The 23,279-nt window shown below is 38.7% G+C and overlaps 2 protein-coding genes and 1 pseudogene across 2 annotated transcripts in view; all 3 read right to left on the reverse strand.

Moving 5' to 3' along the window:
- Positions 1–1,302, reverse strand: part of LOC119424071 (zinc finger protein 714-like) — a 1,512-nt gene extending 210 nt beyond the window's left edge. The window contains exons 1-2 of the mRNA XM_037691541.1: positions 1,288–1,302; positions 1–597 (exon numbers count right to left, since the gene is read on the reverse strand). The exon at positions 1–597 is cut by the window's left edge and continues 210 nt beyond it. Of these exons, the coding sequence (XP_037547469.1) occupies positions 1–597; positions 1,288–1,302 (612 nt within the window). The remainder of the gene's footprint in view (positions 598–1,287) is intronic.
- LOC119423519 (disintegrin and metalloproteinase domain-containing protein 12) overlaps positions 1–23,279 on the reverse strand; it is a 175,956-nt gene that overhangs the window by 90,588 nt on the left and 62,089 nt on the right. The window contains exons 5-6 of the mRNA XM_037690916.1: positions 12,460–12,536; positions 7,025–7,211 (exon numbers count right to left, since the gene is read on the reverse strand). Of these exons, the coding sequence (XP_037546844.1) occupies positions 7,025–7,211; positions 12,460–12,536 (264 nt within the window). The remainder of the gene's footprint in view (positions 1–7,024; positions 7,212–12,459; positions 12,537–23,279) is intronic.
- Positions 10,034–10,624, reverse strand: LOC119424039 (annotated as a pseudogene).

Below are 23,279 nucleotides of genomic sequence, written 5' to 3' on the forward strand. Positions count from 1 at the left end.
GGTGTAAGGCTTTTCTCCAGTGTGGATCCGCTGATGGCGTTTCAGATTTCCTGAGAAGTTGAATCTCTTGCCACACTGGTCACAGGTGTAAAGCTTTTCTTCAGTGTGGATCTGCTGATGGCATTTCAGATGTCCTGAGGTGTTGAATCTCTTGCCACACTGGTCACAGTTGTAAGGCTTTTCTCCAGTGTGGATCCGTTCGTGAACTTTCAGATCTCCTGAGGTGTTGAATCTCTTGCCACACTGGTCACAGGTGTAAGGCTTTTCTCCAGTGTGGATCTGCTTATGGCGTTTCAGATATCCTGAGGTGTTGAATCTCTTGCCACACTGGTCACAGGTGTAAGGCTTTTCTCCAGTGTGGATCCGCTGATGGTGTTTCAGATTTCCTGAGAAGTTGAATCTCTTGCCACACTGGTCACAGATAAAACATTTTTTGCCAGTGTGTTTGGGTTCATGTTGTTTTAAATCCCTAAGGTCCTCAAGCTTCTCTTCACTCTGGTCCATGCATGGTGGTTTATCTGTAGTTTTCATCAACTTGATCAGCTGCTCCTCACCATCTCCATACTTGTCTTCAGTTTCTTCTGGGACTGTGCAGATCTTTTTCAGTGACACACAAACAAAACAAACAAACAAAAAAGAAAATTAATAAATTAATAAATAAAAAGAGAGAGATGAAGGTGACAGTCAATACCAGTTCCAGAAAACCTGATATGCCATTTGCTTGAGACTGGTATAAGAAATACACTGGCTCGGGCTCCCTAGTGGCTGGTTTATCATTTTAAGCAAATGATGAGAAAAAAATATGAAAGAAACTAGGGTATTTTTAGTTTTACAAAGTTCCTACAATAGCATTAATCCCGATATGTGCTTTCAATCATGACACACTTTTGTAACGTGTGTAACTATCTCCATCATTTTGATATGCCTGGATTTCACCATGCTCAGCAGATGACTGGGAATTGAGGGATATAATTGCACATTATTAACTTGCAGACATGAAATCCTTTTCCAGTAAGTGAGCAGAGCAACTACTGTATCAGCTTTATAAACACCAGTACATTAGTAGTGAAGCCTGCCACAAACAGGAAATACAATATTCCTAATAATTAGTACAGATTGAACAAATTAACATTTAGAATGTAGTTCAATTGTAATACTAATTGTAGAAATTAAAGCAGTAGAATTTATGATGTAAAAAATCTTAATTATGTGTTTTGAATGCTTTTTCTGTTACCTAGCAACTAGCTTAAACTTTCTTTTGGGTGGCTAAACCTTATGGTGGCTTACCGTTGATAACGACATGATGCTTGTGTTGCTCTGGTCCATGAGCAGAGTCGCCTTCAGCTTTGAAATCAGCTCTGAAAAATAAAAACAGTGTGAAGAATCACACAAACAATAAAATTTAACATCCAAGTACAGGAATAAGTACAAAGACTTTCTAAGGTAGAAAATGTAAAATTTTATTTAAAGTTAAACGAACTCGCATGCTTGACAAGAAGACAGTGGAGTGGTAGAAAATATACAAGCACGATTGTCTTTCCTCTGTATTTAAATAACTATCTTACTTTGAAGAATTCAACAGTTTATAAATTATGATAATGTTACATAATATAAATTATTCAACCTATTATTATTGGTCAGTAAATTGACCTGGTGGTCCAACTTTTACAACAGCAACAATGTAATTAAGTGGGGAAAAAGTGTCACCCTTCTTGACCCACTCACTACCACATACATCAGACTATTAAAAATCATTTTCTCTTTAACTTAAACCTTTCTGTGGTTTAAATTGTGTGAAATAAATAAAATATGAATAGTTAAAGAAATGTAATAGAAATATTGCTTTACTTACTGCATAGGGTATACTCCTTGTGCAGGTTCAGAGGTGTTTTTAAATGAATCAGTCACTGAAATTTGACTGATGCACTTGTGACTTCCATGGTAACCAAATTCCAGTTCAAAAGGGTCTGATTTCAAGTGGTTTAAATAAAAACACTTACACCTACAACTAAACCACAAAAAAAGTTTTATGACACTAATATTAATGTGAACACTGACGAAAGTGCTCAATGACTCAGCTTATGAATAATGAAGAGCTTTGGATTCAAGAATAACAACAAAATGATGTGGATTTGCCAAATATCACAGAAACATTTAGATGCACTGTGAATCGTTTATTCTACAGCTGCATGCAGAGGTTTGCAGTCACTCATCATAGGTATCAATGTCATTGCAATTTTGTGGTCAAATAGGGCCAACATTATACAAATGGGAGTAAATATATACATACATTCACCTAAATATTTTGATAAGTGGTGATAAAGGTTAAATATTTTCATTTGTATTTATTTTTACAAGGCCACTGTAAACACATGGGTCTTATCTTTTTGACTTCCAGGGAAGAAAGGTCTCCAAAACACCAAATAACCTACATCTGTGAGATAATTCAACTCAATTCAAAAACTATTAATCCCAAGAGGAAATTAAATGTTGTTGTAACTCATCATCCTGGTTTCATTAAAGAGTTGTTATAGATGCTGATGGCTGTAGGCAGGAGGGATCTCTTACAGCGGATCTGAAGAAACCGGTTGCAGATGTTGATTCGTCTACTTGCACTTTGTGGTTTTCTCTGTTTGGGCAGCAGGGCCACCTGAATGTTGGGCAGAACTCCTCCCTGAGCGAAGGCCACCCCTCTCAGCAGCTTGTTGAGCTCCTCACCATTACAGCTAGCTGCAGGTACCGGGGGATGATCCCGGTCCTCCCACTGTCATGAGCCATGTTTCTGCCTGCTCCAGGACCTCAAAGGTCAGCACTTGAGCACTGCTGCCAGGTAGACAGGAATGCATCCATGGTACCTCCTTTTCAACTCATTTGGGATTTGGGGCTGTAGTTGAGGTAATATTTGAGCTTTTGAGATGTTAATCAGCAGCTCCCGGTTGTAAAAAAACAAACAAACAAACAAAACAAAAAATACACGTTGTTGTTGTTACACATCATAACAAATGTCCCATAAGAAACATCCCAGAACAAATGAAACAGAGCTACTCCACCATGCAGCCACCTTGAGTGGCGCAATTCTAGAATTGTCACAGGTTGGACATCTGTATTCTTCAGGAGAGAGGGTACAGCCCAAGGGTACAGCTTGGGTACAGCTTGGTCCATTGCAGAGTTAGCAACAAGCTAACTAAACCAGAGTTGCAATCTTTAGCCCGGAAAACAGAATTTATTAGAGAATATACTGTAATCATAAATCTTACCAAAGATGCTCTTCCAAACTGGAGTTTTAATTGTCAAAGAACGCATATTTTGGAGGCCACAAAGACTTATGAACAAACTTAATGCAAAGTTTTTAGAATTTGTTCCCCACAGTTTAAAAAATCATGCCCACGGATTTACAATCTGTGTCCATATTTTGGGCAGTTGATGTGTATCTGCAGCAAGTGTTGACACCAACAGAATCGTCTGTGATTTGGTATAAATCACACAAGTAATAAGTAATAAATCTCCTTTTATTATTTCATTCAAACAGTGAAAATTAAAAACGGGTTTATATCATTTTGAAAAATTTTCATCTTTATACTATTTTATTCACAGTTAATAGCAAATATTAAATAGTTTATAGCAAAGTTTTAAACAAAGATGTGCCATCTTTTAGTGCTTAAATTATGTGTAAAGGATTAATCTCAACAACTACCACATCAATTTTAGCTCTTTGTCTGTATAACTGATTGAGTTATAGCCATATTTGTGTTCGCTAAGATTAAATCTCTGTACCAGACATTCTAAATTGGGTTTACTTTTAAAATGTATTTAGTTGTATGATGACTTTCTGGGAGTTTTATTAAAATATGTACAAGAGTTTATGAGATATTTGGTTAACAGATATAAAAATACACCTATACCCCTTTTGTGTTTTCAGAATATCTGATATGTCGTCCAAAACTCTGTATTTCCGTGTATCAAGTATATGTAAAGATTATTTCCATGCTTCATCAGAAACAACAGTTTTTATTTCATTTTATATTGGTATGGATATTTGTCACTGTCTTACTTGTGTTAAAAAAAAAATCTGACTTTTTTTGTTGGGATGCTTCATCCTCTGAGCCTCATCTTCTGCTGAATCAAGAAATATGTATTTCCGTAACAACAGAGCACTACAAGCTCAGCAAAACACTACAAAAAAGTACACAGAAAAAAAACCTCTTTCACAGGAAAATTAAGCCAGAGTTTTAACACAGGTATAAATCATCCATATGAGCCACTCTTGTCTCCATTTGTTCGGCTTCCCACTTTGTTTGCATCGGGTACAAACTTCGGCTTTGTGCTGTTGCCAAGATTTGTCCTAAATTTTGCAGGCCTCTTACAACTAAGAACAGCATCTGAAACTAAAGCCAGCGCTTTAATCACCAACAGAAATCAAGCAGCACAATAAAACATAAAAATCCCAATTGCTGAATGACTAAATAAAAAAAATAAGGTGGAAAAAATCACAATATTTTAGCCAGCAAACTCATATGTTTAGCCCATTTCCCACACTGACATCAACGCACCCAGAAATGACAGCCCAAAACAAAAAAGCTGTCGATTCAGTGGAAAGCCCCGTGTATTTAATCTGCATCATGATCATGTTTACCTCCTCAGACGTCCTTGAGCAGCTGCTTTATCTTTTACCCCACATATCTTTATTGCTGTTTGAGTAAAGCAGTCATCCAACAATGTTTTGTCAGGTCATCTGGACAGTTTCTATTTTTGCTGAGACGTTTCATCCTTCATCCAAAAGACTTCATATGAGGAGGCACTAAACAAACTGATTCACACAAACAGCATACTCCATAGTGGGGGGGGGGGGGAGAAACAGTTTGCTGGTGCTAAGATGGCCTCCAGGGCCTGCCCTCTCCCCCGTCAATCAGAATCAGTTTGTTTGGTGGCTCCTCAGATTGAAAAAGCCCTTAGGATGAAGGACGAAACGTCTCAGAAAAAAAACAATAAACCGTCCAGATAACCTGACTGAACATTAGCTGTTTACATGCGCAAAATTCTTTGATCGGATTGAAATGTATTTGTATTAAATAATCCAAATGTATGATTTACATGAACACAATCCGTTCACGACGAGCGTTTACATGCAGCAGGCTTTTATTCTACACAGAAGTACCGACAGGCGCAGAGTGGTAAACTCTCCTTAAAAAACCCCAGAAGAAGTTCTACTTCCATGATGAACGTAAACAAACCTGAGCGCCCAAAATGGACCTGCGACAGGTTTTAATGACGGTGGAGACGTTACTGCTCTCCCTGATGGAGCTACAGGTAATACAGATCATTTTGAGCTCTTTCAAAGTTTCTAGTAGAAATGTTGCCGCTCACCGACCAGTTTTGTTTCCCCGACATATTAACATCTAGCCAGGCGGAAATGCGTAAGGTTGCCATAGGTTGCACATGCACAGTCAGGTCAGTTGTCCACTATCGGAATAAAATGATCAGATTAAGTGTTTACATGCACACCGTTCGGATTATGAATCGGCATAAACCATCCCTCTCATTCAGATTACAAACTCATTCGGATCGAGCTGAATTAACTGCCTTCATACATGTCCTCCTACATGTCTCTGCGTGAGTGCAGCTACAGCGTGCGCTCTCAGGACATTATTACCTGCAGTGTCCCCTCAATGTAAAATGAACGAGGTAAAAGGTTCTTCTCCTACTCTGCTCCCGTTTCCTAGAATATCTTGCAAAAAGATCTGAAGCTCTCGACCTTGACCTCTCTAAGTGACTTTAAGCATCTGTTGGGACTCCTGGCAAGAACCAATGCAGACATGTTCCTGTTTTTAGTTTTCTACATTCGTCTTATAATCTAACTGTTCTTGCTACTTTTTTTTGCCATCTTATTTTAATTGATTAAAAAAAAAATCTGTATGCCTCTTTTATGATTGTCTAATGTTGGTGTTTTGAACCACTTTGGTACGACTGCCCCAGAGGAGTTGATGAGGGACAGGGCGGGCTCTGGAGGCCATCTTAGCACCAGCAAACTGTTTTTTTTTCCACTAAGGAGTATGCTGTTTGTTGGAATCAGTTTATTTGGTGGCTCCTCAGATTTAAGAAGTCCTTTGGCTGAAGGACAAAAGCAAAAAAAAAAAAGAAACCGTCCAGATGACCTGACTAAACATTGATGGATTTTTACCTGGATAATTGAGCATGAACTTTGGTAAATCAGTCATGTTTGCCTGAACTCGTCTTGTTTTATAGATCTAAGATAAAAATCACTAAATTCTGTGTTTTCCACTCATCACTTCTCATTATTTATAAAACCTCATTCTCTGATTTGAAGCTTCATAAGGACGTGGCTCAAATGATTTATCTCCATGCTCGGGAGGACGCAAGGGTTTGAGTGAAGGAAGTGAAACAAGAAACGGTTTCTTTAAAGTGACGGGTTGAATTCTGTTTGGACTGGACCTGAAGGAGTCTTCAGTCTTACTTCATGGCGAGAGCAAATGGAGCCGTTTAATAGCCGACGTGTTTTTTTGCTCAGGCGTTTAACAACTGCCGCTCTCCATACGTTCAGGACACTAATGGATGCTTCAGATGGAGGGAATGAGTGAATAATTCAACAAGTAGCAGCCTCTAAAATATATAGTAGGCCATTTATTTATATCCGCATGACAAATGGTCTTTTTCTAAAGGGCTAGAGGGTGATGGTGTTTTAAATGCACAAAATACAAGGAGCCCTAACGTGTTATTGAGTAAAACTGTGGGGGAAATCTGCTTGAAAAATGTCCTTGACACAAACTAAAAAGAAATCTAGATTATTTAGTTAAAATTGCCTTTGAGCTATTTTTCACTGCAGTATGTTCTTTTAAAAAAAAAAAAAAACTAGCAGGGAATCTTTTTTACCGGACGGTCACTTAAAGGGGCACAGACTGTGTAAACTGAGTTTGGTGTGATTCCTCATCTGTCAACTTCCACATTTCCTCCCATAAAAAACAAAAAAACAAAGTAAAGAACAGACAGTTAAAAAAAAAGTCCTTACTCTTGAGCGGAAGGCCTTGAACGGGCTGCTGTCTGTGAACGCAGTGGGGTAGGATATGTTGAAATCGTGGCCACAGGTTCCGGAAACAAAACTGAGGTGTTCTGCTGAGTATATCCAGTGAGTCCCATTAGAGCAACTGGTGCAAGGTTCCAGCATGTAGGAGCTGCCTCCAAGAGACACGAAACCCCTGCAGAAAGAAAAGGATCAGGCAAAACGATTTAAAGCACATTTAGACTGAGATGAAATAAAATGAAAAAAACTAAACAAGAAGGACTTCAATAAGCTAAGAAGAAATTATACAATACAAGAAAAAAAATAATTCATATAAATTATATCTGGGCAAAGAAAGTCAAAATGACCTCCTGTCTTGGACATTTTTGCAGTGTAGCTGAAAACCTCTGACTGATTATGCTTCATCATCATTTTGCACAGAGGGCATTGTGTGTTGATTATCTTAAGCAGCTCGGGATGCTATTTCCTACTATCAGTTTTAAGGGGCTTAAGCGCAGCTCCCAAATAAAAAGTAAGCCGTTTTTGTCCTTGACTGTGATGCTGCTGTTCCAAGTTGCAAACAGAACTGCAACCACCAACAAAACCTTCAAGAGGATTTAAAATATCTGGCTGCAAACACTGAAGGACAAATTCATCCTGTAGAAAAGTCTGAATTGAGTTGAAGTAGATTTGTTTAGTTCTACTGCTTTAAAATATAAAATGTATTTTATTTGCCATTCTATATACTGTAAAGACTATAAGTGAAATCATTCATTAATATCCAACAAAGTTCAGTCTGGTCATCTGGACGGTTTCTTTTTTTGTTGAGATGTTTCATCCTTCATCCAAAGGACTTCATCGGTGTCTGTATCTGGATTACTGAGCATGAACTTTGATGTTTTGAATCACTTTGGCTATGGCTGCCTCAGAGGAGTCGACGGAGGAGAGGGCGGGCTCCAGAAACCAGCTTATCACTGGCAAACTGGTTGGTCCACTATGTGAGTGTGCTGCTCGTGGGACTGAGTTTGTTGTGGCTCCTCAGACTGATAAAGTCCTTTGGATGACGGATGAAACGACTCAATAAATGAAACTGTCCAGATGACCTGACTGAACTTTGCTGCATTTTTTTAAACTGGATTATTGAGCATGAACTTTGACATTCATCAATATCATTTGGTAATAATAATGAAAGATTCAGTTCTTTTTACTTGGCGATAGATGATTGTCTTTCATAATTTCTACCATATATTCCAGATTATTGAGCGCACCTGAATATAAGCCATGCCCACTAAAAAAAATATAATTGCCTTGAGTTTGCACAGAAAGATTTTTTAAACTTTTAATTAAATATATACCGGTAACATGCACAAATGCGTACAGTAAATGTTTTTTTTTTTCCCTGAACAGCACCTGTAACATGACTGGTAAAAAATATCAATCAATCAAAAGTACAGTAGCCTACAAGGGAGTCGTTCATTATGGTACTATCTCCACCTTCCTCCTGTGCAGTGTACAGGAGGAAGGAGGATGGGACGCAGCAGCCTTTTTAAATAGGGCTCCCCATTATGGCCCCAGGGAGAGGGGAAACCCCCTGGGAGCACAACTGGGAGGGGAGGAGAGAACGTTCTCTCTCGCAGTTCTTTCCTTCCCTCCTCGTTTCATTGGTCCGATGTGACCTGTTGGGTTTTCTACCTTTACTTATACAGGTAGTCTCATTGAGTCAAGAGGACCCACCCCCAAGAGAGACGTGTATTGGGAAGCTATGAGTGCCTGGGTGTGACAAGGCTAAATGTTTTGGCAGCATGAAGCTAGTTAGCCCGTAAAAAAAATCCATAAATTAGTTGCAGCATTGTATAAGCCGCGGTGTTCAAAGCGTGCGGAAAACGTAGCGGCTTATAGTCCAGAAATTATGGTATGTTCAGTGATAATTTTGGCTACTTAACTAATTTCTTGTCACAGCTGCAGCCGACAGCGCTGTGGGTTCCTATAAACGATTACACAATGCTCAAAACACATGAACTCCTACTAAATAACCATCACAAGTTTGAGAACAGCCAATCCAAACCAGGAACCGTTTGTGTCGGCGATGGGGTCAAGCAATGCACTGTCAAAAACGTTTTATTGATCTGTCACCGCACAGACAGGTTTCAGAGAAACTGAAACAAATAAATAATTGTTATGACCAGCAGTTCATACTCGGTCTGCTAAATCACTCTACAGGGTTTGGGTTTTTGGCTGATTTATGAAAACATTTTGGATGGTGCCCAATGATACTGCTGCAATCATTTCTCTTGTTTGACATCTGCAAATAAAGCATTTCCAACACGGAAACTCCTCACTTGTCTAAAGCCTCACAATATGTTATTTTCAGCTGCATAAAGAGACAGAAATCTCTGCTAACTTTTGTTGCAAAGCATATCCTGACTTCTATAATGTTTGTGATTTTGTCTGCGCGTTTGCAGAAATATTACTCAGATTTTCATACATTTCCTAAAAGGTAGTTTTAAGAATCACAAATAACTGGACTACCTGTAAGATGTTTTATTCATTAAAAAAACATCTGATGTTGCCAAACTGAGTGGCAAAAGTTTGGTTGCTACTTAAATTGGAAATACACATAAAAGCGTGATCATCAAAACGTAAGGTCAAAGCACTTTGATGCACAAAGACCCTACTTAAAAAAGAGTTTTTGAGCACGTCAGCCTGGAAAAAGTTGCACAACTGTCTCTAAGGAGTTTAGACTCCAGGAAGCCACGTTCAAACATACTATACATGACTGGAGTAAATAAAAGGCTGCTGTTACCCACCCCAGGTAGGTACGTAAAACCTTAGGAGGTCATTCAACCTTTATTTATACAGGTTAGTCTCATTGAGTCAAGGGAACTCATTTACAAGAGAGACCTGAGGTCACAAAAAAACCCAGAGAATCTTCTAAGTGGCAAAATCACTCACGATTATTACAATTATTATTATTATTATTATTAGTGTGGGATGAAGAGCTCATGAAGCTCAGTTTTACTACTTGGCCTTCTTGGCTGCAGGGATTAGTGCCAGTTTTCTAGACTGCAGACTTCTTGGCAGCCTTTGGCTTCTTAGGAGTGACCTTCTTAGGGCTCTTGGTCATCTTCTTGACAGCCTTCTTTGCCGGTGCCTTCTTGGGGGACTTCTTTCTTTACTGCCTTTGGCTTCTTAGCAGTGGGTTTCTTGGCTGCCGTGGTCTTCTTGGCAGCAGGCTTCTTGATTTTGGCAGAAGCCTTCTTCTTCACCACCTTCTTGGCTGGTTTGGCAGCTGCAGGCTCCTTCTTGGTGAGCTTGAAGTATCTGGAGGCGCCGGTGCCTTTAGTCTAGCTCAGGGTGCCATTGTTGACCAGCTTGGTGACGGAGGTGTGGATGTGTTTGTTGGCCTCGTTTATGTCCACTCCTTTCCCGGCCAGCACCTTCTTGAGCGCCACCAGAGAAACTCAATTCCGCTCCTTGTAGTCGGCCACGGCGGACACGATGAGCTACGGGAGATTGCGTTCTTACTGCTTTGCTTTCGGGGGTCGACATCTTCCTCGGGGCTTTGGCTGGGACTTTAGTTGGTGCAGCAGCTGAAGCTTCTTCGTCCATATCCATAATATCGTCCATAAGAATTATTACCAGAAAAGATTATAACCATCCGTCAAATATATTGTTTCTTCAGCTAAAGTTATTAAAATTTTATGACTTGGTTGATTACAATATCTTACTGTTTATGTATGGGGCCAACAAAAACATACTACCTACTAACATTCAAGGGAAATTTGTTAAAAGAGAAAGTAATTATTATCTTAAGGGGATGGAGATGTTTGTGAAGCCGTGGTGTCGCACCAGTCTGAAGATGCGATCCACTATATCTCAGGGTATTAGATTGTGGAATGATCTGGAGGTTGATATTAAAAATGCCAAAACTATGTAAATATTCAAGAGGATGATAAAAATTTGTTTTAAAAAAAAATATTAAGTATAATGTGAGTTCATAAAAATTGTTTACAGTTGATCTTATATTTTAGCTAAGTTTTTTTTAATTATTTTTTACTTTTTTATTTTTTTATAAATTCATCTTGCTTTTGTATAGTAATTTTGTTTGGAATATATTTTGGGGACAAGGGGCAGATATAAGAATTCATTCTTCTTCTGCTGCCTTTCATTTTATTTCGGTGATTGTATATCTTTTTTCTTTTCTTTAAATTGTATTATATTTGTTGTTTGGATGAAATGAAATGAATAAATAAAACATACATACATACATACATATCGCTGTTATTTTTGCGCAGTTCCTCTGAACCAGTGGTTCCCAACCCAGGGCCCTGAGGAACACCATCCTGCATGTTTCAGTTGTTTCCTGCTACAACATGCCTGATTCAGCAATTTAATTACTTCAAGTTCTGCAGATGCAGGTTAATCACCCATTTATTCAAATCAGTTGAGTCAAATCAGGGCAACAAGTAAAACATGCAGGGCGGGGTTCCTCAAGGACCAGTGTCGGGAACCCTGCTTTGAACAATCATGAGTCATATTATTATTATGTCACGAAATGACAATGATTAAATCTGCTGGTAGGGAGTTTAATGAACTTTCACCTCTATGTGTAACATTGTGGTGATAGTATCACAATATTGAGTCTGCCCTCATGAATTTTAAATCATTACAGCAAATTAAGTACATGTGAGTCTTAAGAGAATGAAGGTCATTGAACAACACTAAAACTACTGTATGCACATTACACATTCCAAAAAATACAATGGCAGAAAATACTGACTTTATTTAGTTTCAGTGGTTGAAAAAATCAATTTAACAGAAATGAACCTGAAGTAAGCACCTCATTTTCAGGAATCAAAACGGATCCTGGAGTTTAGTTACAGCTGTTACTGCATCTGGGCGTCACACCAGATACTGCAAGCAAAGGTCTTATACCGACCTTTATTACCCAGAAATGTAATATTGGATAATTGTGAATATATAAAAAAAAAATTCTTAATTTGGGTCTTTTTTTAACAACTTCTGATGGATGTGTAGTCTTTTAAACAAACGGAAAAAAAGGGGTAAAATAGAAACTGCAACCCTGCAAACCAAAATCTAACCAGAAAGTTGACGCGTATGTGTGACAGATGTTTGGTAAAATGGTTGGTTAAAGTGGTACTGTGTTTAAAGCAGGCACAATCATTCGACTTTACGTTTTTTACCTGTGAGACTTCTTTTATGCCGCATAAAGAAAGAGGCACAACCAGCCGACTTGAACTTGACAGCCGTGAAATTCAACTCATTTGAGACTCAATTCAAATAAAACCGATCAACTCATCCAGCAACACAAAAAGCAATAGCAGAGGGAGGTTTTACACTCCCTGGCCTTCAGTGCAGATTATAAGTGACGTGTTAGAACAACATTATTACCATGGAAGGCAAATCATGTATGACAAACTCACCTAATTCCAGCACAAGTGCTGAGGCTGACGTCTGAGTTGACATGACCCTCCACCTCTCCGTGGTAATAGCAGTTTGCCTGAAAAAGCATAAAAAAGAGAGAAAACATCAAGAAAAATGGGAACATGTGAGATAAAAAAAAAAAATCATGTTTTAAAAAGTTCAATCAAATTCAAAAAGTCTTTGCCAGGAAACCAGAATCATTTCACTCAACACCACAAACTAATAACAGCTCCAATCTGACTTTGAGTCACATTTTCTTGTATAAGTTTTGCTTTCTGCTACTTTCCCAGAGAGCCACTTTCACAGACCACCTGACAAGCTAGAGTAAAGAGTAAAAAAAAAAAAAAGTGAATTAAGCCCATGTTTATTGAATAAGGCCTGGCAGCAAATGGGTGGGGAGGAAGTGCCTGGTTTAGAGTGAAAACAGGCCTTGGGTTTTCTGCTTCACTGAGATGGCCTTGCTCAGGTGAAGTCTGACCCACGGCACCTTGTTCTGTGGAAAAAAGGAAGTGTGAGTTTTCTACCCTACTCAGACTCCCTCTAAATATAGAGGGCAGGCATTAAATTTCAACAATTGACCTCCTTTTAGGTTGCTTGTCTGCAGAGGCTGCTGGCATCCAGAGGATTTGGTATTCAAAGGAGTCTGTGCTTAATAGGATGAACGTTTATGAAGCATTCACTCTATTGTGATCCATTTTTCTTCTGTACGTTCTCGTCCCGCAGTTTTCAAACTATTTCAACAAATCATATATCAAAATGTTCAACTATTTCAGAAGAAGGGTGCTATGACTTTTAGTATTGGTGCAACTTTAGCTTTTTGAAATATTTAGCCTTTTCTGCCATTTTTTTCTCAGAGAAATTAAATGAGCTCATTTTACATCCTTTAAATCTTTAGATCTGTTTACAGCCTTTTACTGCTCATTTCACATTTTGTTCTGCTTCAGCTTCTTTCAGCTTCCTTGTGCAAATTTAAACTTTTTTCAGCTACTTTCAGCTGTTTTGTGCTCCCTTCAGCTTCTTTCTGCTAACTAGATTTTTGTGCTTCTTCTAACTTCTTTCTGCTAATTTCAGCTTGCTATCCTCCTTTCAGCTTATTTCTGCAAGTTTACGCTTTTTCTGTTATTTCAGCTACTATTTAGCTGTTTTTATGCTAACGTTAACCTTTCAGTTAATTCCACATTTTTTGCACTAATTTCCACTTTTTTCAGCCTAATTCAGCAAAAATGTGCTCTCTCTGATTCCTTCTGGTAATTTAAGCTCCTTTCTGCTTTTTAGCTACTTTTCAGCTGTTTTTTTTTCGTGTGGCTAATTTAAGTTATTTTCAGACAATTTCCACATTTTTGTGCTCATGTCTGCTTCTTTCAGCCTGTTTGGGCAAACTTGTGTTCATTCTGCTTTCTTCTGCTAATTTAAACTTGTTCTACCTTTTCAGCTACCCTTTAGCATATTTTAGCTAATTTCAGCAGTTTTCAGATTTTATTTTTTCTTGATAATTCCTGCTACTTTCAGTCCAATTAACTTCTTTCTGCTAATTTAAGCTTTTTATGCTCCTTTCTTAGGCATACAAGGATGGCTCCTTTTATAGCCTTCCAATCTCAGGCGCCTGGACCTGTGATCGGAAGATCGCTGGCTCAACTCCCAGTTTACCGACAACATCAAAAATGTGGGTGGGATTGGTGAAGCGCCCACACCTGTCTCCACCCTAATTTCCCACTCTGGGCTCTTGAGTAAGGCTCTTACCCACACACCCAATCTGCTCACCCGGGCGTCCTAGAAAGCAGCTTTCTGCTCGATACAGAGGACTGTGGTAGCTCGGTGGTCTGTGGTTGTGTCAGGAAGGGCATCCAGCGTAAAAATAATTGCCAAGTCTTAGTGTGACTTAGTTCGCTGTGGCGACCCCTGAAGAAGGAAGCAGCTGAAAGAAGAAAAAAAATGCTCCTTCCAGATTTTTCAGCTAGTTTCAGCTTTTTATGCTACTATTTAGCTGGTTTTATGCAAATTTTAGCTTTTTCAGCTAATTCCAGATTTTTTTTTAGCTCATTTCAGCTTTTTCTACTTCCTTCTCGTAGATTAAGCTTTGTTCTGCCTTTTTAGCTACTTTTGAGTTGTTTTCATTTTAGCTAATTTGAGCTTATTTTAAAGCTGATTTCCATATTTTTGTGCTCATTTCTGTTTATTTAAGCCTAATTCAACAAATATATTTTCTTTCTGCTTTCTTCTGCTAATTTAGGCTTGTTCTTTCATTTCAGCTGCATTTCAGCATGTTTTTTTAATAGCTAATTTCAGCTGTTTTTCAGCAAGTTCTTCTGTAATAAATATTCACACTGCATTTTTGCAGGAAACACAATTTTTCTAGTTCTGTGTTAAAATCTTCTACATGCGTCAAGGTACAATTGATATTTACTGTAAATAGAGAAAGGTCCTATTTACCGTATTTAAGCCACGCTCTTGACTATTTTTAAATGTAGGTCAAATCAAATTAGTTGATAATGTGAAAAAAGATATTGCTGTAATAAAACCCAGAAGTATACGTACAAGCAGAAATGATTTGGGTCCAAACAGACTGAACTGTTGGCAAGAAACATCTGAAAACGCACTACATGAGGAAAGTGATACGCTGTTGGCGAGCAGAAAATAAGCATCAGGAGATTCAACCCCTGAACTTTTGTTTCTGCTGTGACGCTAATTCAATGATTGCAACACACCCTCTCACAGACTGTTGCAATAATATCAAATGTGCAAAAAAAAGACTGATAAAATTCTGATTAAACTCACATTTTTTCTGCCTTAGAGTATATTGTTTTTGTCATTTTGTTAAATCAGAACAGACTGTGCAGCTGATTAAAACAGTGAATGCAGATTCATCATTTGACACCTCTATTCCAAGCGTGCCATATTTAATATTGGGCTCAAAAAGCTTTATTGTCATCACACTAAAAGATTTAGAGTAGATTTGCTGAGCATCTCTAATAAATAAGAGGCACTTGTTCACATACATTTCTCCTCCTTTCAATAAATGAGACCTTCACTATCAGAAAATAGATTAAAAGCATTAAAAAAACAAATAATTAGGTAGATAAAAATATATTATAAAATACTAAATGTTCTTAAATGTGAGTAAAAAGTATGGAGTTTACATTAGATAGGGTTCTGGTCCTGGAAGTGGGGTTTGGAAGATAGCTGAAGGAGTTGGCTTGAAGTCATTGCTCAACTTAGATGTACGAACTTTAAGGTCTCTCCTGTGTTTTCCAGATAGGAATAACAAAAGAACTAATGAGGAGGGTGTGCTTCATCCTTCAGAACACTGTTTGCTCTGTGGCGGTTGTCTCTTCCATTTTGGGAGGATTGTGTTTGAGTTTTCCAGGATGTTTTAATCACTCTCTGTGTTTCAATACCTATCCATCCATTTATCCATTTTCCTTAAATGGTTCTCTCTTTCTCCTTTGGTGCGTATCTCAGGCTCTGTGAAAGAGGCACGGTACACCTTGGACAGTTTGCAACTCCATCACAGAGACACATGGAGACAAACGAGACAATCACTCACACCTAGGGATAATTTAGAGTTACCAATGAACCTAATATGCATGTTTTGGGTCTGTGGGAGGAAACCAGAGTACCAGGAAAAAACACGAGTGTGAACAGTATAAATAAACATAATTGAACTGAACAGGGAGAATTACAAATTCCATCCAGAAAGGCTGCAAGCCAGGAGGCAACCTGTGATTTTCCTGCTGAAAGGCAACAGCTCTCACCACTGCTCAACCGTGCTGCCCAGTTTGAACATCAATCTGGAATATTGCATATCAAAGCCCCATAAAAAGAGCAATATTAAAAGGCCTTGAGCGGCTGTGCAGACGGACATTTTGTTTTCTCGTGTGTTTTTTTTTAAGTAGAGCCACTGTTTCTATTAGTGCACGGGCGTTGGATAATTGTGAGGTTTCCTCTAAAGATGGTTCTGCAAGAATATAAAAAGTCTGGAGACATCTAAATATTATTTTCCAGAAGATATATGTTTATTTTTACAGTATTTTAACAATTGCTGAGGTTTAGATCTATGAAGTTAGAATAGTAGTGAGTTTAGTAGTCCTCTGTGTGGACTTTTCATGGAATTTGGAGTTACAACAGCATCCTTCCAGCAGACTTGGTTCTTCAGATGGGTTCACATCAGACAGGCTTCCTTCATCTAACTCTGAACTGATCTTCTTCCGTTCTTCATCGGACTTTTAACGCATTTCTCCTCGTATGTTTCAGTGCAATGCTTGTGATGTTATCAGCTGGTTCATGCAGTGTGTCCTATCCATCTGACTGGGTCTCATCCACAAGTCGGCACTGGAGATCTACATATTAATGAAGATTTAGCAAAGACTGATGAATGTCTGGAGCTTGTTAGTTATGGTGCTGATCACCTGCTGCAACTCAAATCCATACAGAAGAACCCTAGATGGGATGCAAAGTGCTGAAAAACTAAGCTGTTTTGTTAATTTAGCTTCTAATCTTGGTCTCTACCAGCAAGATTACAGATCATGCTACTAAGGTAAGTAAATTAGTCTTTGTGATGTTTTCTCCTTTTAATTATGTATAAAATTATGAAAATATTTATAAGGTATGAACTTTTCATGTTTGTGGTGTTTTCAAGAGGTCAAACACAATGTATGCTGAGTGACTATGGTCAAATATTGATCCTAAATTATAGTTCAGGGTCTTTACAAGACTGTAAAAAAAGTAAACCTTTATGATTTAAAAACAGTACTGTATAGAAATATGGAAGTGTGAACAAATTAAAATAGGTATGCACAATATTGGATTTTTGCCCAATATCCGATATGCCAATATGTTAAAACTTATTTGGCCGATAACCAATACCAATACCGATATTTTCCCCACTAGACCTACTTACAGAGACTACATAGCTTTCTCTGCTGTGGAATCAAAATACATTATTCTGCATGAGATTTGTCAATTTGGCCTGCTACCAAATGCAGATGCCAAAAAGGGGGCTGAAAATGATGTAACATGTCAACTTGGATTATGTTTAATGTCAAATTTATTCTCTCTAACACAATGACAACACTCGAACAGCACAAATTTGTAAATTTTCATAAATCTAAACTCAACCTCTTCACAAGCAACAAGTGAAAAGCACATAAGTAGTAGTGCATTAATAGATATACTTGACAGTTTCCTAAATTAAAAATCAACTTAAAACAGAAGCCTTTTAAATCAGTGAGTTATTTTGATGGAATGGCCAATGTCCGATATTTATCTTTATCGCTAATATCGACCGATACCGATACCATGCCGATAATATCGTGCATCCCTAATTTAAAAGATAAGTTCAAACAAGGTCTTTAGTGCATCTGCAAAAATCTCCTTCAGACAACAAACAAAGATAAAACTTTTCAATTAACTTATACTCTTGTTTATAAAGTAATGCAGAAATTAAGAGGGATTAAATGTCACCAACACCTCGGTGAACTACCTAACATTCAAAGGTTTGAGCAGAGAGCAGGGCCAAATCACAGAGTTTTTATACTGTTCACTGCACAAACGCTTTAAGAAAAATAGATTAATCCATCTTCTTAACCTGCTTTATTCAGTTCAGCGTTGCAGGGAACTGTTGCTCATCTTGACTGCCTGGCTGACATCCGGGACTGGATGGCTTTAAACTTCTTAAGCTTCAATGAGAAGAAGTCTGAAGTCATGCTGTTCCATCCCAGTGGCTCACTCATGAACCATGACATTGACCTTTTCTCTCTAGCCCCGCTAGAGAAACAAAAGGTCACTAATCTGGGGGTGATAATGGACCCGTCCTTAAAACTCAACAGTCACGTAAACATGATGGTCAAATCCTGTTTTTTTCAGCTGAGACGGCTGTCTAAGCTGAAGCCTATACTCAACAAAAAGAACCTCGAGACAGTGATCCACGCCTTCATAACATCTAGGCTTGATTACTGCAATTCACTTCTGTTTGGAATCAGTCAGTCCTCCATTGCTCGTCTACAACTGGTCCAAAATGCTGCAGCCCGATTTTTAACTGGTACAGGCTATAGAGAGCACATCACGCCAGTTTTGGCCTCCCTGCACTGGCTACCCATTCACCTTCGGATCCATTTCAAAATTCTCATGTATGTTTTTAAATCACTGAACAGTTCCACCCCATCCTATCTCACTGATCTTCTGCAGCCATATGTCCCACCGCGCTCTCTGAGGTCAGCAGACCAGATGCTTCTCTCAGTCCCAGAAACCCGTCGTAAGCTCAGAGGTGACAGGGCTTTCTCTGTTGCAGGTCCACGACTGTGGAATGAGTTGCCACTGAGTGTCCGGCAGGCTCCCACACTCTCAGTCTTTAAGTCTCGCTTGAAGACCCACTTCTATTCGCTTGCCTTTAACACGGTGTGATTTGTTTTGGTCCGGTCTGTTCTCTACTCTGTTGGCCATTTTAGTTAGCTTCTGCTGCTATTTGTATCTGTATTTCTATTTTATGTTTTCCTGTCCGCTGTGCATGTTTGTGTTCTTTTGTACAGCACTTTGGTTGGCCTTGTTGCTGTTTTAAGTGCTATATAAATAAATTGGTATGGTATGGTATGGTATCTTCAGTGGTCAATGGGCAAAAGATGGTGCGCATCCTGAACTGATCATTTATCTATCACAGGTGCATCTGACATCCAACCATTCATACTCACACCTTTAGAGTAGCCAGGTAATCTAACATGCATGTATTTGGAACTGTGTGGAACTAACCAGAGTGCTCAGAAAAGAAAACCCTAGCATGCACCGTAAGAACATGCTAAACTCGACCTTGAAAGGACCCAGCTAGGAGTTGAACCTGCAACCTTCTAACTGCAAAGAGCTGTGCTAACCAACTGCACTAATGGGCAGCCAAAGAATGAAGAGGACCATTCATACAGCTTTTTACAGGTTGTTTCAATCTGTTTGGGGTTTTTTGGGGGGTTTACTACATTTATGTTTACTACGTTTCCTATCTTTAGCTCTTTAAGCTAATTGTAGTGGCACAGTAAAAGAGTGTGGTAATTATAGTGTGGTAAGAAAGGCCAAAAACTGGACAGCGCATCATAAAACAAATGAATTCTTAGTTTAGTTTGGAGGAGCAGGGTTGGAGTTAGTGCACTGAGTTAATGCTGTCTTCTCATGTTTTTTTGATGAGATCATGACTAAGATGTATTGATATAGGATATGAATAGACTTTTAGTTTCTATGGTTTCTGCTGAAAGGGAGACAAAAAGTGCTTAAGTGTTAATAAATCATGTGTGATAAAGTAAGATTCATAACTAAAATCCAGATTATTGTGGGAGGTAACCCTTCGTGTGAATCCAGATAGACATTTATTATTCCAAGCTAACTATTTAATATCCATGGAGGTGATTGATTTTCCCAGTGGATGGCTTTTGTTGCAGCGCATGACACTTGTTTATTGTGCTCCATGTGGATTTAGACTTGGTGAGAAGGGAAGAGGGTGTAAAACAGAACTGGAGAAAAAGGCTGACTCATGCTGAAGTCACTCCCAGCAGTGCCTCGCTGTTGATACAGAACTGAATCTGCAAGATCCCTCACCCAGATGACTATATCAGCCTCCCTCCCTGCAGGCAGGACAAATAAATTACTGTACAGTCTCAAAAGATCTGGCTGTTTTCAGTGAAATTGTCCTCCCATGAAGAACTAGCTGTAGTCATGGGAGAGGAATGAGAAGAGGGGCAGAGGTCAAAAAGATGTTCAAATGTTCATATAGTCAATCAGCTAAACAGGTATTTGACCTAAAACTAGTTAAAGCAAACATTTGCTGCTTTTTTCATGCGTTTAGGGATTCACTCCTCTTCCCAGATCATATGGCTTTAATTTAAATGTTCTTGAATAAAACAAAAAAAATTTATGGAGCTGCAGTCAGATGTTTTCATACACTCATCATGGGCATGAACGTCAAATTGAATTAGGACTTTTAATAATTAGCTTAAACCATGTTTTTGCCAAGGGGGAATGAATACACAACATACAACTTCAATGATTATAAAAACAAAACACAAGATTGGATTTATTTTGATTTTTTTATTATCTCACTGGGTCAAAAATGACGCACCCATTAATATTTTAAACGTCCCTTAGCAAGCTGCACCCCGACCACATGCTTTTTAAAATCATCAACAAGCTTCTAATTCTGGCTCAATATTTGACCAGTCTCTTTGGTAGAATTGTTTGAGTTTACTTAAATCATTTGGTTTCCTGGAACAGATGTGGCTCTTAAGCTTATTCTACAAATGTAAAATTGGGTTGCGGTTGTGGTTTTGGGAAGGTCATTCCAGAAATCTAATGGGGGATTGGTGGCGCACAGGTCAGAGAAGGCGAGCCTGTGATTGGATGGTTGCCGGTTTGACTCTAAGGACCAGCTACATCAAAATGTTGGTGGGAAAGGTGAAGAACCCACACTTGCCTCCACCCTTGTTTGCCCCACTCTGGGCCCTAAACCCCCAATGTCGTTGTGCAGGTGAGTTTGCTGAGGCAACCCCTGTCGAAGGGAGCAGCTGAAAAAAGACACCCTCCCCCTCCCGAAATTTAATGCAACCCTGGCTTATCCACTCAAAAACCAGTTCTGGTGTGTTCAGGATCATTATCCTGTTGGATTACCCAGTTATGTCCAGGTGTTAATTATTCAGCTGTTGATTTGAAGTGAAGCTGAACATAAGGGAGGACAAGGAGATTACAATGGACATAATCCTTCTTGTCAGGAGTTCCCAACACTGGTCCTTGAGGAACACCATCCTGCGTGTTTTACCATATTTTTCGCTGTATAAGTCGCACCTTTTTGCATAAATTAGCATGCCCTGTGACTTATACAGCGAAGCGACTTATTTATGTTTTTCCCCCCCATATTTATAACCTAATTTTTGGCTGAAATCTGATGATTTCATTCATTCTGACATGGAAAATATTGAACACTGCCATTTGCAGCCACTTGAGAGCGCTCGAGTAATATGACAAGCCAAGTGTCTCATTAATAGCTAAAGTGGATTTTAATGGGACACTTGGCTTGCCATACCAAGCCACCTTTGTCTTGCTCCGGAACTCCTGGAGCAAACGTCAAATCAGCTGCATTTCACCGTGATGCCAAAGAGAAATGCAGCTGATTTGACCATTAAAGTGATTTATTAAGGAAAGGTTTCACTGAGACACACCTTTATTATAATTTTGAGCAAACAAATTATTATTTTTAAGTGTTAATCTTGTTAAAGTCCTCCTGTGTATGCTCCCGCGGCCACCATTTGGCAGCCAATCGATTTTTGGTACAACACCGGCCCACATTTCTGGGTGGTCAGCGGTGACGCATAATAGATGCAACTTGTATAGCGAAGTGACATATTTATTTTTTTCCACTTGATTAGATATATTTGGACTGATGCGACTTATACGACGTGTACGGCGGCAAATACGGTAGTTGTTTCTCTGCTCCTACATGCCTGATTTTAATTAATAGGTGATTAACAGGCTTCTGCAGAACATGAGTAAGTAATTAAATCACTGAATCAGTTGTGTTGGAGGAGCGAAACAACATGCAAAACATGCATGATGGTGTTCCTCAAGGACCAGGGTTGGAAACCACTGCATGATGCTTCCACCACCATGTTTGAAAGCCTCACTTTGACTCTTTCAAACAAACATCTTGCCATGGTGGGTAAATGGCTCAATCTTTGCCACATCTGCCCATAAAACTTTTCTCCAGAATAATTTGGCTTGTCCGTATGGGCAGCTGCAAATTTCAGTCGAGATGAAAAGTGTTGCTTTTTGAGCTGGGACTTCTTTCTTGGTCGGTGCCCTTTCAGTCCACGACAATGTAAAACCAGACAGTGAGACTGATGTTTCAGCAGATACCATAAATTCAAACTTGTGCACCCAATGCTTGATTAAAAGCCACTGAAGTGGCATTTTGTTTAACCATTCCACTCAGGGAAAAGAATGGTTCAAATAAATCAATACAAGCCCCAAATTATTAAACATTCATGTCTGTGCTGTGATTGGTGTATGTAGACTTCTGGCTGCAATTATATTATTTTCCAAATTGAAAACTGATCTTTCCACCCGCAGTTAGACAACTAAATGGTGGCATCTCAGAACGCACCCAGAAGACCTGCTACAACTCCTTTTATTCTCTATGCTTTGGAATGACAATGATTCTAATGAGCTGAAACCAGAAACTGCAGCTCTAGTTTTGCAGAAGCTTCAAGTGAAATATATTGTTAATTTGCACATTATGTAATTCAATTAATCCCCCTTTTTGTGCATTTCAGCTATAAGTCAGTTAAGTGTTTTGCACACAGAACCCCTGCAGGCTGTTTACTATGCTTTTTCGGTATTCTGAAAAAAAAAGGTATTTAATTGCTTTCCAAACTGCAGATGAACAAATCCGTGAAATAAAGCCAGCTGGTGGGAGCTACAAAGCATATAAAACTGTTCCACGTGATTAAGCCGCTTTCAATGCAGTGTACTATAATTACCTCTTTATTTTATCATAACATAAAGTAAATATATTTGCATAGCAGGATATTTATGTATCCATGGAAGATATTTTCAAAGAATTCAGGCGTTAAAAAGCTGAGCATATTTTGCTGAGGGGTGCCTAATTGAGTTTGATGAATATAAGCAATATTTATCCTGGCACTAAAGTAAAATTGAAAGTAGTTTGTGCAGCAATAGACCAAAAACTATGCATGTAGCTATATGTCAACCTGGACTTGGAGTTGCAAATGATGAAAAATATGTCATTTGACAGATTTCACAGATGTGTTTTAGATAAATATGCTAACTCAATTCA

Source organism: Nematolebias whitei, chromosome 17 (genome assembly GCF_014905685.2).
Source record: "Nematolebias whitei isolate Nwh7 chromosome 17, NemWhi1, whole genome shotgun sequence".
Taxonomy (NCBI): Eukaryota; Metazoa; Chordata; class Actinopteri; order Cyprinodontiformes; family Rivulidae; genus Nematolebias; species Nematolebias whitei.